This window comes from Vombatus ursinus, unplaced genomic scaffold, assembly GCF_900497805.2.
Source record: "Vombatus ursinus unplaced genomic scaffold, bare-nosed wombat genome assembly UNPS02010822.1, whole genome shotgun sequence".
Taxonomy (NCBI): domain Eukaryota; kingdom Metazoa; phylum Chordata; class Mammalia; order Diprotodontia; family Vombatidae; genus Vombatus; species Vombatus ursinus.
This window is the reverse complement of record NW_020950600.1, coordinates 1,072,301-1,087,282: the sequence shown is the minus strand read 5'-3', so window position 1 is coordinate 1,087,282 and position 14,982 is coordinate 1,072,301. Positions and strand designations below refer to the sequence as shown.

General features: G+C 50.4%; 1 protein-coding gene across 1 annotated transcript in view; it reads right to left on the bottom strand.

Annotated features, from left to right (window-relative positions):
• RYR1 (ryanodine receptor 1) overlaps positions 1–14,982 on the bottom strand; it is a 94,234-nt gene that overhangs the window by 47,341 nt on the left and 31,911 nt on the right. The window contains exons 33-49 of the mRNA XM_027855298.1: positions 14,057–14,283; positions 12,879–13,503; positions 12,039–12,272; positions 11,711–11,911; positions 10,832–10,943; positions 10,552–10,698; positions 9,937–10,210; positions 8,836–8,950; positions 8,366–8,498; positions 8,180–8,274; positions 7,690–7,825; positions 7,333–7,519; positions 6,185–6,296; positions 5,962–6,082; positions 5,659–5,828; positions 3,946–4,166; positions 2,750–2,840 (exon numbers count right to left, since the gene is read on the bottom strand). Coding sequence (XP_027711099.1) covers positions 2,750–2,840; positions 3,946–4,166; positions 5,659–5,828; positions 5,962–6,082; positions 6,185–6,296; positions 7,333–7,519; positions 7,690–7,825; positions 8,180–8,274; positions 8,366–8,498; positions 8,836–8,950; positions 9,937–10,210; positions 10,552–10,698; positions 10,832–10,943; positions 11,711–11,911; positions 12,039–12,272; positions 12,879–13,503; positions 14,057–14,283 — 3,201 coding nt within the window. The remainder of the gene's footprint in view (positions 1–2,749; positions 2,841–3,945; positions 4,167–5,658; positions 5,829–5,961; positions 6,083–6,184; positions 6,297–7,332; positions 7,520–7,689; positions 7,826–8,179; positions 8,275–8,365; positions 8,499–8,835; positions 8,951–9,936; positions 10,211–10,551; positions 10,699–10,831; positions 10,944–11,710; positions 11,912–12,038; positions 12,273–12,878; positions 13,504–14,056; positions 14,284–14,982) is intronic.

Genomic DNA, 14,982 nt, shown 5'->3' with positions numbered 1-14,982 from the left:
AAGGGAAGAAAGAAGGAAGGAGGAGAGGGAGGGAGGAAGGAAAGAAATGAGGGAGGAAAGAAGGAAGGAAATGAGGGAGGGAGGGAGGAAAGAAGGAAGAGAGGGAGGGAGGGAGGGAGGAAGGAAAGAAATGAGGGAGGAAGGGAGGAAAGAAGGAAGGAAATGAGGGAGGGAGGGAGGAAAGAAGGAACAAAGGGAGGGAGGAAAGGGGGAAAGAAGGAAGAAGGAGAGGGAGGGAGGGAGGTAGGGAGGCCAGGAGGGAAGAAGGGAAGAAGGAAGGAAATAAAGGAGGAAGGGAAGAAAGAAGGAAGGAGGAGAGGGAGGGAGGAAGGAAAGAAATGAGGGAGGAAAGAAGGAAGGAAATGAAGGAGGAAGGGAGGAAAGGAAGAAAGAAAGGGAGGGAGGGAGGAAGGAAAGAAATGAGGGAGGAAGGGAAGAAAGAAGGAAGGAAAGAAGAAAGAGGAAGAAAGGAAGGAAATAAGTATTTATAGAGCCTACTGTGTGCCAGGCATTGTGCCGAGTGCTTTACAATTATTTCCTCATGTGGTCCTCACAACCCTGAGAGCCAGGTGCTGTTATTATCCTCATTTTACAGATAAGGAAACTGAGGCAGACAGAGGTAGGTAAGGGTCTGAGGAAGACTTGAACTCAGGTCTTCCTGACTCTAGGTCCCATGTGCACTGTGGCATCCCCAGCACATCTTGGGATGCTCACTGAGGGACCGCATGAAAATCTCCCTCTGACACTCCCTGAGCCCTACCAATCTGCTCTCTTCCTGTCCAAATGATTACGGACATGTTTATCTGCACACGCATCATCTCCCCCAGGAGAAGGAAGCTTCTTGAGGGCAGGAATTGTTTCTTATTTTGTCTCAGGATACCCAAAGCCTGGCACGGGGTAGTTGCTTAATAAATGTAGATGAGTTTAAGCCTGACAAACAAATACAATTAAGGGGAGTTAGAACTAGCTGAATGACTGGACCCCAAAATTAGTCGTTAATGGAAGGTCGTCTCCAGTGGAGGGCCACAGGGATCTGTGTTTGACCCTGTCCTTTTTTTTTTTTTTTTGGTTTTGTTTTGTTTTTTAATCGGTGACTTAGATAAAGGAATAGATAGCACTCTTCATCAGATTGGCAGATGGCGTAATGGATGGAGGGAAAGCTAACACTGGAAGATAGAGTCAGCATCCAACAGATCTTGACAGTTTAGAGCATGGGGCTGAATCCAGTAAGGCAAAAATCACCTTTACCAGTACAGATGGTCATGAAAATTAGCATTTTCTTCTCTCCCCCCCTTCAGAGGCAATTGGGGTTAAGTGACTTGCCTAGGGTCACACAGCTAGTGTCTGAGGTCAAATTTGAACTCAGGTCTTCCTGACTCCAGAACTGGTGCTGCATTCACTGCACCACCTAGCTGCCCCTGAAAATGAGCATTTTCACTGAGGAAAGGGGAGTAGAGGACAAAGAGCCAGTCATGTCATTTATTGGGTCAAGTTCAGACTTCTTTGCTTGACATTCAAGGCCTGCCACAACATGGTACCAACCTGACTTTGAAGACTTCTCCTATTACTTCCTTCCATGCATCCTCCCTTCCTTCCTGGGAGCAAAGATTTGCAGCTGAAGCTCAGCCCTACCTTGATTTTACAGATGAGGACACTGAGGTCCATAGAGGTTACATGACTTGCCCAGGGACATAAGAGTATTGGAGGCAGAATTTGAACCCAGGTTTTCCTGACTTCAAGTTAAGCCCTCTATCCACTGCACCACACTTCCCTTCATTTTTTTTCATATTTTTATTTTATTTTTTAAAATTAATTGATTTATTTTAGTTTTCAACATTCACTTCCAGAAACTTTTGAGTTTTAAATTTTCTCCCCCTCCTTCCCTGCCTCCCTCGCCAAGATGGCAGCAATCCAATATAGGCTCTCATACTTCCCTTGCATTTTGACTCTGCCTCCTAAGGCATTGAAAATGCCCTATGATCTGTTCACCTCCACCTATTTGCTTATAGGTGCCTTTTGCTGGAGCACCTTCCCTCCCCAAACTGAATTCCTCCCCATCCTTTGAAAAGTGATCAGTTTTGCTTGACTATGCATATCTAATACAAGGGCTCTGTTTTCGTTTTCTTTTTTCCAATAGGGATGGGGAGGTGAAATGTGGCAAGAAAATTATTTTTAAGTAAAAAAAATTTAAAAATGAAACAAAAAAGCTCAACTCAAATCCTTCTCCTTTGCCAGCCATCTTCTTTGAGAAGCTGGGTCTTCACTGAGCTTTCCCATTAACCTTGCATCATAGCTATCTGGTTGAGTTTAGACATGGTGAGGATAGGGTTAGCGTCTTATCCACACTTCATATCTCCCCCAGCACTCAGTACAGAGCTTGGCACCCACAGGCGCGCCATCCATATGTGTGGAATTGGAATTTGGTGAATGGATATGCTCACTCAAGAATCTGGACTGTTGATAATAGGTGACATGATATGGTACATAGAAGGCTGGCCTTGGAGCCAGGGAGATCTGGGTGCAAATCCTATTTCTGATACACTAGCTAGGCACCTCTGGGCAGCTCTCTAAAACCACAGGTTGCAGAGAGGGTGCCACTCTCCACTGGCAGAGGGAATTTCCTCACCTGGGATTTCCCTGGGACCAATAAAATCACAGGTCCACTCCCTTTCCCTACACTAATTTGGAATATATGCTGATTAGAGACCATCTACAGCTTCCCTTTCCCCCATTCCCCAAGCCCAGGCACCTTGAGGGGCATCTTGGCAAACTCGTTGAGGATGGGCACATCAAATACCAGGCGACGGAGAAGATGCTGGAGCATGGATGGACGGATGTACCTGGGGCCGGGGACAAAGGGTTATTGGTATTAATATGAGCAGTAATGGTAGGAATGGTTGTCATTGAGGAGAAGCAATGGGGTCTAAAGAGAACTAGCTTTGGAGATAGGAAGACCCAGGTTCAGGGGCCACCTCAAACCCAAATGGGTTGTGTGACTCTGGAGAAGTCATTGACCCAGGCTCAACTGCACATGTAGAGTCTCTATCAAGTTGCTTGCCTTCCCAAGGAGTGGGGAGGGAAAGTAGGGAGGGAAAGAATTTGAAACTCAAAATTTTAAAAAAGAATGTTAAAAATTGTTCTTACATGCAATTAAGAAAATTAATAAAAAATAAATTTAATTTAAAAAATGTAATATTTAGTGAAAAAACAAAGAGCGGGGGGAGGGGTGATCTGCCTTGGGAGAAGGAGCTTCCTCACTGTTCATTCACTATACCAATGAAATGACTGGTCCAGTTTAAATAGTAATAATAATAATAATAATAATAAGGATAATAAAGTAGAAGCTTTCTCTCTGGAGCCTTATATTAACCCTGTGAAGTAGGAAATTTTTCTTCAGGGATAATAATAATAATAATAATAATAATAATAATGATGATGATGTAAAGGCTCTGTCACTTGAGCCTAATATTAACCCATGAGGTAGGGATTTTTTTTCAGGGATAATAATAATGATAATGATAGTGATAACTAACATTTATGTAGAGCTTACTATGTACCAGGCATTCTTGCGATTTCATCAATGTGAGGAACTCCTAGTGTGAAACCTCTCTCCACTGATTGGGTCCTATAACTTACAGTCTCAGAAGTAGGCATTGAAGGTATTATCAACATTTTACAGATGGAGAAACTGAGTCTCAGAGAGGTTAAGTGATTTGCCTAAAGTCACACAGCACTGGGAACGGGGTTTAAACTGAGGTCTTCCTGGCTGCAACTTGAGCCTTCTCTCTGAGCACTCCCCATCGCTGCCCATCTGGCTGGTACTGGGATCCCAGGCTGTGGTCCCCTGGCCTCCTTTTCACGGGGTCTGGCCCTTCCTCTTCCCCCTCCTCTCCCACCCATATTCACAGCCCCCTCAGGAGAATGCTCACTCTCCCCTGCACACACCTGCAGAGCGCCATAAGGCAGTCCTCAATGACATCTCGCTGGGCCTTGGTGAGAGAGCGTCCTCGGGACAGGCGGTAGACAGTGTGGAGCATGGAGTCCACCATGATGGCACGGTGCTCTGTGCCCGCAAACAGCGGGGCGCACTTGGTGATGAGAGGAAGCACAGCTGTGCACAGGTAACGGTTCAAGGCCAGGGCCATCTCCGTGGTGCTGAAAGTCGCCTGAAGGACATTGGAGAGTCACCGATCGACAACTGGGAGAGGTCACCTAGCCCAGCTCCAACATTTCACAGTACTGTGTCAGGTTTGGGATTCAAACACAGATCCTGCAACCCCACATCCAACCCTTTTCCCACTGACGCTTAAGGGACTGAGCCCAATCCCTCATTGGCCCAAGGTTGTTACTGAGTGGGGAGGGGGCAGAGCAGAGTGGGGGGATCTTTGGGGGCTCTATAGGGAAGTTCTGTTAGGGGCTGTTAAGACGGGGAGTTCAAATGGGGATATTATCAGAGGGTTATACGGGGAGGGGGTGCTAGATAGAGCATGCGGGTGCTGAAATACAAAAGGCAGTTAATATGGTGGGGGGTCAGAGCATGTGATGTGGAAGAGCTGTTAACATGACGGGCTGAAAGATGTGGCATGGTGGCCATACAGGGGTCATACACAGGGGGCTGTTAACATGGGAGGCCAAAGGGAAGGTATGGCATTAGGGTCATACAGGGGTCTTATATGAGGGAGGTCAAGGAGAAGGTGAGGTGTGGGGATCATACGGGGGTCTTATATGGGGGCTATCAATATAGGGGGTCAAGTAGACAGAGGTAAATGGAGCAAGAGCTGGGACTGTCACTGGAGAGTTGTTTGGAGAGAGTTAGCCAGGGGTATGGTGGAAATGCTATATATACCAGATGAACTGATGCCAAGGAAAGTAAACAGAACCAGGAGAACAATTTATACAATAAGCACAATATGAAATAAAATAACGTGGAAAGACAACAGAACTCTGATCAGCACTGGGGCCAATGGTGACTTCAGAGGACTGACATGGAAACATGACTTCTACCTCTCGGCAAAGAGGTGGTGGTGTGGAATGAGGTGTGCATGGTCAGGTGTGATCAACATAGTGATTAGTTTTGTTTGGGTATTTCTTTGCTAGAAGGGAGGGTTTTTTTTTCAAAGAGGGGCAAGTGACAGTAATAAAGGGGTCAAGGTATCAATAAAATAGTTTTTTTAATGTTAAAATTTGTCCCCAAAGAAATGGGAGAATGCACTTCCTTCCACACATTACAAAAGTGTGGGGTACTTCATACATTGTTTGATCTGGTTGATGTATTGCTGAACTGTTTTCTTTTTTTTTTAAGTCTTTATTATAAGGGAGTCTCTCTGGAAGGGGGAGGAAGGAAGGTTATAGTGAGAAATGAAAGTGATATTAAAAATGACAAATATTAAAAAGAAATGCTAGACAGGATGTGCTCAGTGGGCTGTGGTATGGTGGTAGTGTCATGGTAAGGGTGTTACATGGGGAATTTAGCAGGAGGATTATGGGGGGCTATTATAGAAAGGAATGATATGTGTGGTCATTCTATGGGGGGTTTATGTTGCGCTCTTATGTGAGGATGTATTGTGGGGTGTTATGGGGGAGGCATTCCCTAAAGAGTGTTTGGGGGATCTGTGGGAGGGGTGAGGCTGGGGGTGGGGCAGGGAGCAGGTCACTCACCGTGTCCAGGGAGGCAGCTGCCCGCATGTCAGGCAGGAAGCCTACATCTAGTACGTGGAGGAGAAAGTCCTGGCTATCAATGCCATAGACGCGGTCCAGGAAGAGGACCATGGGGGCCTTGTGGTCAGGCACGAAGGAGGCTGACATCCGGGGCTGCACCAGGGCCCCGTCTGGCAGAGGGCATCCAGGAGGGATAGTGTTAGACTCTGTCCAATTCAACTGCCCCTAAGGCCCTGATCCCCAGATGTCTGGCTTCCAACCTTTCCTTTAAACGAATCCCCACCCCTTCCCTGAGCCCTGTACCTTTCCCCAGGGTGGGGATCTGAAGGGGCAGGCTGATAATGCCCACGAGGTCATCCAGGGGCACCAGGGAACGCAGGATGGCCCGGATCCTCAGAGCTTCTCCCTTCCCAGCCTGGATCAGCTGTGATGGCAAAGGGAACAGAGAAGGGCAGATCTTGACCCTCCCCTCTAGTTCCATTGCCATGACCCCTGCCCAGCTGTCCCCCTTCGCCCTGACACTCACGTGAGTCTCGGGAGCACAGCGACCCAGCAGGTCAATCAGGGCTGAGTAGAATGACATGATGGCGTGTCCCAGGTGCACACGATTTTCTTCAGGGGCCTCCTCACCCCCATGGCTGAGTGAAGAAAGTCAATTAGTCAGTCAACAAGCATTTATTAAGCACCTACTATGTCCCAAGCACTGTGCTAAGTGTTTTCCAAACAACCCTGGGAGGTAGGTGTTATCATCCCATTTTACAGATGAAGGAACTGAGGCAGACAGAGGTTAGGTGACTTGTCCAAGGTCACACAGCTAGTAAGTTTCTGAGGCTTGATTTGAACTCAGATTTCTTAGTCCAGGCTTCGAGCTCCTATCCACTGCCTTTATAAAGAAAGAAGAATCCTTGCCCTCAAGGAGCTTACAGTCTAATGGGGGAGACAGCAACCAAATGCGTACAAGACATATACATCATAAATGGGAGATAATCTCAAGCAATAGGGGTGGACCAGGAAAGGACCCCTGGGGGAGGTGGAAAGGCTGACGAGAAAATGAGGCAAAGCTGGGACAGGCAGAAGCCAGGAAGTTGCAGAAATGATGCAGTGTATAGAGTGATGTACCTGGACACCAGAAGACCTGAGTTCGAATCCTGTTTCAAGATGTTTATTACCTGAGTGACCCTGGGCAAGTCACTTAACCTCTGTTTGCCTCAGTTTCCCCATCTACAAAATAGGGATAATCATAATACCTTCCTCCCAGCATTGTTGTGAAAATAAAAGGAGGTAATTTAGCAAAGCTCTTTACAAGCCTTTAAGTGCTATGCAACTGCTGGCTAGTAAAAGATTAACTGGCGCTGTCCAAAAACACTTCAGGAGGTAATGAGCCCCTCATGAGTCTGGACCTTCAAGGATTGGATGACTGGACCAGTGATTCTTAACCTGGGAGTCTGTGAACTTTTATTTTTTTTTTTAATATTTTGATAAATGAATTTCAATAGAATTGGTTTCTTCTGTAATTCTGTGTATTTATGAATTTAAAAGCATGATTCTGAGAAGGGACCTAGGCTTCACCAGACTCCTAAGGGAGTCCAGGACACAGAAAAGATTTAAACCCTTTGAATTGCCAGAATTGGGGGGAGGGGCTGCTTTTAATTCTGGGATTCTGTGGTTACTCACTGGTCCCGCCTCCGGTCCTTCCTGACGCCTGGGCCGTCTCGAGCAGGGTCCTCTGAGATCCGGATTGCCTCTTCCATAGAGGCCAGCAGCCCAGAGCCTCCCTCTCCTCTCAGGGCTGGACCAAAGCACTCAGGGCGCCGGATGAGCAGGCGCACCACGACATTGGCATTCTCTTCCACGCTCTCTCCTGGGAGTGTTGGGTAGGCAGGCAGGTAGAGAGCTTAGGCCTCAGAGGCCAGTCAGCTGCCCCCCCTTACCTTATGGCCTGACCTCATGGACACAATCCCTTCCCAGCCTTCCTCCCTTCCTCCATGGAGCCTGCCTGGACTCCTGTTCCCTTACTTCCTGCATCCTCACCATTAACAAAGACCGCGAATCTGAGGAAGTCAAGATAGCGCTCCCCGCCACAGGGGTTCCAGCCAATATCAGGGTAGCCCTTGGCCAGCAACATCGGGCAGCTCTGAAGGCCACAGCCAGCTAGGTATGAGACTACCTGAAAGGGAAGGGGGAGAGGGATGGGGTCATCCAGGCCACCCCCTGGCCCCACATGTACGTGCCCACGCACATACAAGTCAGGACTCTCATGGGGTCATCAAATTTAGACCTCGAAGTTCCCGTGAATGCCACCTCCTCATTTTACTGGGGCCACCCTCCACATAGAGCTGTGTGAGGGCAAAGCTGTGTCATCCCTTCCCCTTAGGCCAGTGGCCCTCAGAGGACGGAGCCCAATCTCCCCTTTGGCTGGAGCACTGACTTTCCTGAGAGTCATATTATCCCTCAGGCCACCGGGCGAGGTTTGGGGCAGGGGGGCCACTCAGAGGGTCTGGCGGGTCCAAGGAATCCCTACCTTGTCTAGGTCCTGTTCCTGAAGGGCCAGGGCCAACTCATTGTTGTCTATGACCGAGGCAGCTGCCACGTCTAGGGGGGTGGAGCCCTGCATGCCTGCACAGGGGACAGAAGGATGACTCAGGAGTGGGGAGAGACGTGGAGGGCCTGGGGATGGGGCTGGGCCTCAGGGCAGCAGGACACTCACCGAGGCCAATTCCGCTGTTCTCCAGCAGATAGCTGAGGTGGTCAAACATGGACCTTTGGTTTTGGCGACTGATACGACAGAAATAGCAAAGGAACCGACAGCAGCTGGTGACCATTTTGGGGAAGCGGATTTCCTAAAAGGAGGCCAGGCAACACCGGGCTGTGAGCTAGAGCCTTCTCCCCTTAGCCTGTCTTAAGAGAAGCTTCTCCCCCAACACCCCAGGCTCTGATTTTTCCCCCCTCCCTACCAGTCTCAGGAGCTGAGAGCCTTCTTTCCCCTGAAGTCCCAGTCTCTGAATTTTTTTCCTCTTTCCTTCTTAGACTTTGGTTCTGAGAGCCTTCTTTCCCCTGAAGCCCCAAGCCTCTGAGAATCTTATTTTTCCTATAACCCTCCACTTTGAAAGCTTTTTTCCCTCTGTTGAATCAGGCTTAGATAGACTTCTCTTCCCAACAGTCCCAGTCTTGACTTACCTTAGACTCTCCCCCTCCTAACACATTGACCATGACTTCCATCACTGTTTCATGCATCCCCAACGCCCTCATCAGATTTGGGTGCTGGTAGAAAACCTTGTTGTTCATGATATTTCTGCACAAGAAAGGAGAGATGGGCTTACTGGAGTTTCCAAGTCCCTGGCCCCCTGACTGAGGGGGAGAGGAGGAAACAGAATGCCTGGGCTGGGATTCTGGAGAGAGGGTTTTCTGGTCAGTTGTGAGTGGGCTGGGAAGAGGTGGGGTCAGATTCCTTCCTGGAAGAGGTAAATAGGGCCAGGGAAGGTCAGAGAATCAGTTCCTAAGGACCTCAAAGGCCTGGAAGCTGGCCATGAAGAGAGTAGCTGAAGCCAGAGAATAATGATTAATAGTAATAGCTAACATTTATTCATATAGCAATTTACAAAATACTTTGCAAATATTACCTCATTTGACCCTCACCATTACCCTATGGGGTAGATGCTATTATTATCCCCTTTCTATGGAGAAGGAAGTTGAGGCCCAAGGAAATAGGGAGAGAAATTAGGGATAGAGACTGGGATGGAAATAGAGTGATGATATGGAGGGATGAAATCACACAGAATCATAGAACCTGGAACTGGAAAGGATCTCAAAGGGCATCTAGGTTCAGAAGATAATAGACTTAGGGCAACAAAGGCCTTAGGAGCTCATCCGGGAGGCAGTCTAGTATAGTGGACAGAGAGCAAGCCTCAGAGTCCTACAGACCTGAGTTCAAGTCTCACTGTTGAGATGTGCTAGCTGTGTGACCCTGGGCCAGTCATCTAACATATCAGTGATCTAGGCAACTTCCTATATGTTGTAGAGTGCAGACAGGGTTATGGTGAGGGACAGATGAGATAATATTTATAAAATGCTAACCTGCATTGACAGGGGGAATGTCTTTATCTGGGAGTTCCCTAAGCCAAGAATCCCAGGCTCAGCCCCTCTCCCTAGCCTCAGGCCATCCATCCCAAGCACCAGAAGGAAAAAGAGACCAGAGATCAGCAGCAGCTGGTCAGGATGTGGGGGATGGGGGAGGGATGGCTATCAGTCCAAGGCAAGGGTGAAGGAGGGGAGGCTTACCCAATGCTCTGTATCATGAGATTCTCTTCCTGTGGTCCCATCTGCACAATGAGCAGGGAGCGGATCTGGCATAGACATTCCAGGAGGCTCATGGTGTCCTCCACGGAGGATGGGGATATGGTGTAGGCTCTGGGCAGGGCACGCAGCAGCTCCCCAACGCCATCATACTGGCGGTGGAGGAGGCTGAACATGACCCGGACCAGCTCTGGGTTCTGGATAAAGTCCTCTTTGGCCCAGCACACCATCGTGTGAGAGACCAGCTCCTGCAAGGACTCTGAGGAGGCAGAGGAGGCAAGGGCGGGTGGGGATAGGGCGAAGAGTCAGACCAGCCCGGATCTACTTCCCTGCACAAGGGCCAAGCTGTGACAGCAGCTCCTGGCTCCAAGGCTGGCTCTCTTTCCCCAATCCAGGCTGCCATATTCTCCCCTCCTCCCACCTGCTACTTTATCGCTGCCTTCTGTTTCTGCCTTTCCAGCTCCCTGCCTTCTCTTAGCTGTCTCTTCCTGGTGTTGCTTCTCCTGTGGTTTTGGGTGTGCCGTGTTTCCCCACTCGGGCTGGGCACCTCCCCGGGCTGGGTCATGCCTCCCCTTAGGAGGCTGGGCCCCTCCTCCTCACCAGGCTTTTTCTCTTCGGGAGCGGGGGTGTCCTCTGGCTCCTCCTCCTTCTTCTTCACCAGCTTCACCTTTTCCAAAAAGCTCATCAGCCGACCTCCCAGCGTGGTCTCCTCTTCCACTTCCTCCTCTGCTCCTTCCAAATGGATGCCTAATAGAGAGAAGGGAGTGTGTGAGCTGGCCTGGTCTGGGGGAGGGGACGTAGGAGGGAGCCAGGCTTTTCCGGGGGATGGGGAGTAGGCGCGGCCTCTGGGAGAGATCTAGGGAAGGGTGTCCCTCCTCACCACAGTGCAGGAGCAGGTCCTGGTGAAAATCTAACAGCTCCTGCCGAATTTCATCCGGGACTGGACAATCCTCCTCATCTTCCCCCCCTTTGAAATGCAGAAGCATGTTGATCTGGAAGGAAACCAGAGTCTGACTGGTCAGAGGACAGAGTGGGGCTGGAGAATAAGGTCTGATGGGTCAGGGCTCGAGGAATGGGGCTTGAAGACCAAGGATGAGAAAGCAGAGAAGGCAGAACGGGCACGGAGGCTCAGTGGTCAGGGACAAGAGATGGAGGACTGGAATTCATAGCAAGGAGCTGAGGGTGAGTCAGAGGGCAGGGACTGGATGGAAGGTCATAGGCCACAAGTAGGGGGTCAGAGGTCAGAGAAAGGGAATCTGAGGGTCAGAAGGTAGAGTGTGTGGGGGGTTAGAAAGTCAAAGTAGGGTTTGGAGGGTTGTGAATGGGGGGCAAGGGGTTAAGGAGCAGGGGAAGGAACATAGGGCCAGAGAAGGGGTGGTCAATGGTCAGGGAACAGGGGATGAGGGTCAGGGAGCAGGTCAGAGGTCATGGATCAGGGGAGGGAGAAATAGATTCAAGGAATAGGGGGTAGAAAATTGGGGGTGGGGATAAGGGAAAGAGAAGGGAAGGGAATAAGGAGTTATGTAATACCTACTATGTGCAAGGCACTGGATTAAGGGTTCAGAGAAGAGGGAGTAAAGGGCCTGTGAGCCAGGGATGAAGAATCAGGGGTCAGGGGGGTGGGAGGGAAGGGTTAGGGGCCAGAGAAGAGGGGGATGGAGGGCCAGGGGTCAGGGGGGTGGGAAGGAAGGGTTAGGGGCCAGAGAAGACGGGGATGGAGGACCAGGGGTCCTCCAGCTGGGTCTGGGTCATGAGGCACCTGCTCCTGGGGTGGAGAACGGAACTCTCGGGTGCGCCGGGCAGTCTCCGCTGCAGACATGGTGAACGCCCTCATGAGCAGGCCATAGCGGGTGCGCTGGTTGCCTTGAAGGCAGTTGACGTAACGCTCTGAGAAGGCAATGAGAGCCTCCACGCGGTGCTGCAGCTCCTGGTCACAGAAGTACTCCAGCAGATGACACATCTGGAGGCCGGAGGAGGAAGCGTGAGCCCGTGGGCAGCCAGAGCGCGCATCATCTGGCAGCTGATGACCCATCTGGGCCCTGCGGCCACAGTATCAGGCTGTGCACCAGGACCACCACTCAACCCACCTGTAACTTGACTGACTCTGGCAACTTCATCTGCAGAAGTCCTTCCTCCACAGCTTCCTCTTCCTCTCCCTCCTCCTCCTCCTCCTCCTCCTTTTCCTCTTCCTCTCCTTCATCCTCTTCCTTCTCTTCCTCATCCTCCTCTTCCTCCTCCTCCTCTTCCTCTTCTTTGAAAACCTCAGGCTCAATCATCCTCAGAATTTGCTTAACATCCTCGTCCCCAAAGATGCCCATCACCTGTGGGATCAATTCCAGACGGTCACTGCGGGTGGGATTGGAGACTTCCACCATTGAAGGTTGAAGTCCCTCTTCTTTGTCATTCTGCACCCCTCATATTCCTCTCCACATGCTCTCTGCCTCCTCAGCCTGTCTTCTCCCTGTCCCACACACAATCCATGGCATTGCTTTCCTATTCCCCTCTCCCACCCCTTTCCATCCTCTGAGAAAGTCTGTCCGATCCCAGGCCACTCCCTCTGGGTCAGTCCCACAAGCTCTTCCCATGGGGTCGCCCAGCCAGGCTTGGGTGGGTAGGAAGGCTGTATGTGATGGATGGGGTGTGTGACCACAGGATGTTATAAGCAACTATGAGAAAGAGAAAGGGATAATAGATCAAGAGAGTGAACAGTCAGAGGTGTCAGTGGAAGGGGGTGACTGATGGATGGAGTGAATAACTAATAGATGGAGAAAGTAACCAATTGCAAGGCTAAGTGACTGACAGATGACATGAATGATTGATGGATAAAGTAAGTGATTCGTGGTCAGAGTTAGAGGCTGTGAAATATGGAGGGAGACTGATGGATAGAATTAGTGACGGATGGAGGGAGCGAATAACTCGGTGATTACCAGCAGAGTGGACACCAGTTTGAGGACCGGAACAAACTGGAACTCCACAGAGCCACCCACAGGGTCCCGGGCGTGCTGGCCTCCATCTCGCACAGCCTCCCCTAGCATCCTCAATGCCTTATCGCGGAGCACCTCCAAAGGGATGGAGGGGCTGAAGCGAGCAGGGGCCTCAGCAGAACCTGCCCCCACCGGGGATGCCACGAAGCAGGGGGGAGAAAAGTGGAGAGGTGGGCGCAGGGAAGTGGAGGTCCCCACACCAGGCAGCCCGTGACGCCGCCGGGGGCTCTCCTCCCCAGGTTCAGCGGGGGGGCTGGGAGGGAAGAGCGTGATGGTGCTGGTCTCAGGCGTCAGCGGCACAATATACTCATTGAGCATGGAGCGTCGGGAGCGGCAGGCGCTCTCCAGGTGAATGCTGATGAGCAGGTCATAGTAGCCAGCTCTCAGTGGGCCAGGGAGGTGGGCATCCTCGATGGCATGAAGCAGCTGGGCCTGGTCCACGTGGCTGCAGAGTGCGTGGGCCACTCGGTTGTTCCCCAAGGCACACACAGCCCGGTAGAGGTTCAGTGTGTGGGAGTGGAAACGCTGCAAGGAGAGGCGTTCCGATAGCTCCAGGATGTCCATACAGCTGTGAGCAGAAGAGGAGAAGGAGAGAGACAGAGAGGGATGAAGAGTGAGGCAGAAGGAGACAGGAAAGAGACAGAGACATGGCAGGATTGAGAGACGGAAGACTGGGAAAGGCAGGTGTGGTAGGAGGGGACAAGAAAGTACAGATAGTGAGAGATAGAGTGGGAGACAGGGAGGGAGGGAGGGAGACAGGGACAGAGATATAGAGAAATGGTGAGGAATAGGAGGGAGGGAGGGAGGGAGAGATTTAGGCAGGTAGACAGAAAGAGTGAGAGATTACAGAGAGAGACATAAACAGAAAGAGAAAGGGAGAGAGACAGAGACAAAGGGAAAGGGGAGAGAAAGAAAGAGAGATAGAGACAGAGAGAAGGAAAGAAGGAGAGGCAAAGACAGAGGGACATGTCATGCACAATAGAAAGAAAATAGCTACAGAGAACCAGACACATAAGCTTGAGGAGGGCAGGGAATTTGAAAGGTTCTAGGTTCCCCAGGATAGGGGTAGAGAAGTTGGAGGGGTCTCCTGAGGCTTGGGCGGGGTGTGAGGGGGTGCTCACCGATTCTCCTCAGGGATGTGCAAGGCCATCATGGTGAGTGGGTCCTCACACTGAACAGCCCAGCCCAGTCGGTCACCCGCCCGGTGTGTCTCCACTTGCAGGAAGTGGTTGGGCATCCTGCTCCAGGACACGGGCATGAGCATCTGCACCTCCAGGCGTGGGGGGCACTGTGGGGCTGGGTTCTTCCGCTCACTCAGGAACATGGCAGCTGACAGAGGCATGATGTTCTGATAGAGGAGAGGGAATGGGGCCAGGGGAAAGTTGAGTGGTTTGAAGTTCAGGGACTCCATCCCCTACCTTACCCAGCTGTTCACTCATACCATCCTTTCTCTTTATACCAGCCAAACTGGACCATGCTGTTTCTTGCTCTCCCCACCTCCCTGCCTTTGCTCACACTTTTTCCTGTATTTATAATGTTCCTGGCTAGTCACCTGATCCTCCCAGGGTCAGTGATGGCCTTCTCCCTCAGCCCTCAGAGAGCACTTTGCCCTTTGGACAGCTCATGGAATAGTGTATGTTGGTAATGTTGTAAGCTTCCAGAAGGCAGGAACCTAATACTATCTAAACTTTATTCTCCTCTAATAATTTGGTCAAAGTCAGTGAAAGTTTGTGTAATTGATGAATGAGCGAATAGATCTCTCTAGTATTCATTCCACCCATGTATTACTCATTCCAGCCACTCAAGATCCATTGCACACTCATACTATGTATCCATCCCTCAATGACTCTATCCATCCAACCTTCCTCTTATCTACTGACCATACCATTCATGCTTCCACCACTTACTCACATCATTCATCCCTCATCCTATTCACTGGCCACTCCACCCATGTATCAGTTATTCCATCCATTCATCCATCCCTTGAATTATCTATCTATCTATCTATCTATCTATCTATCTATCTATCTATCTATCTATCTATCTA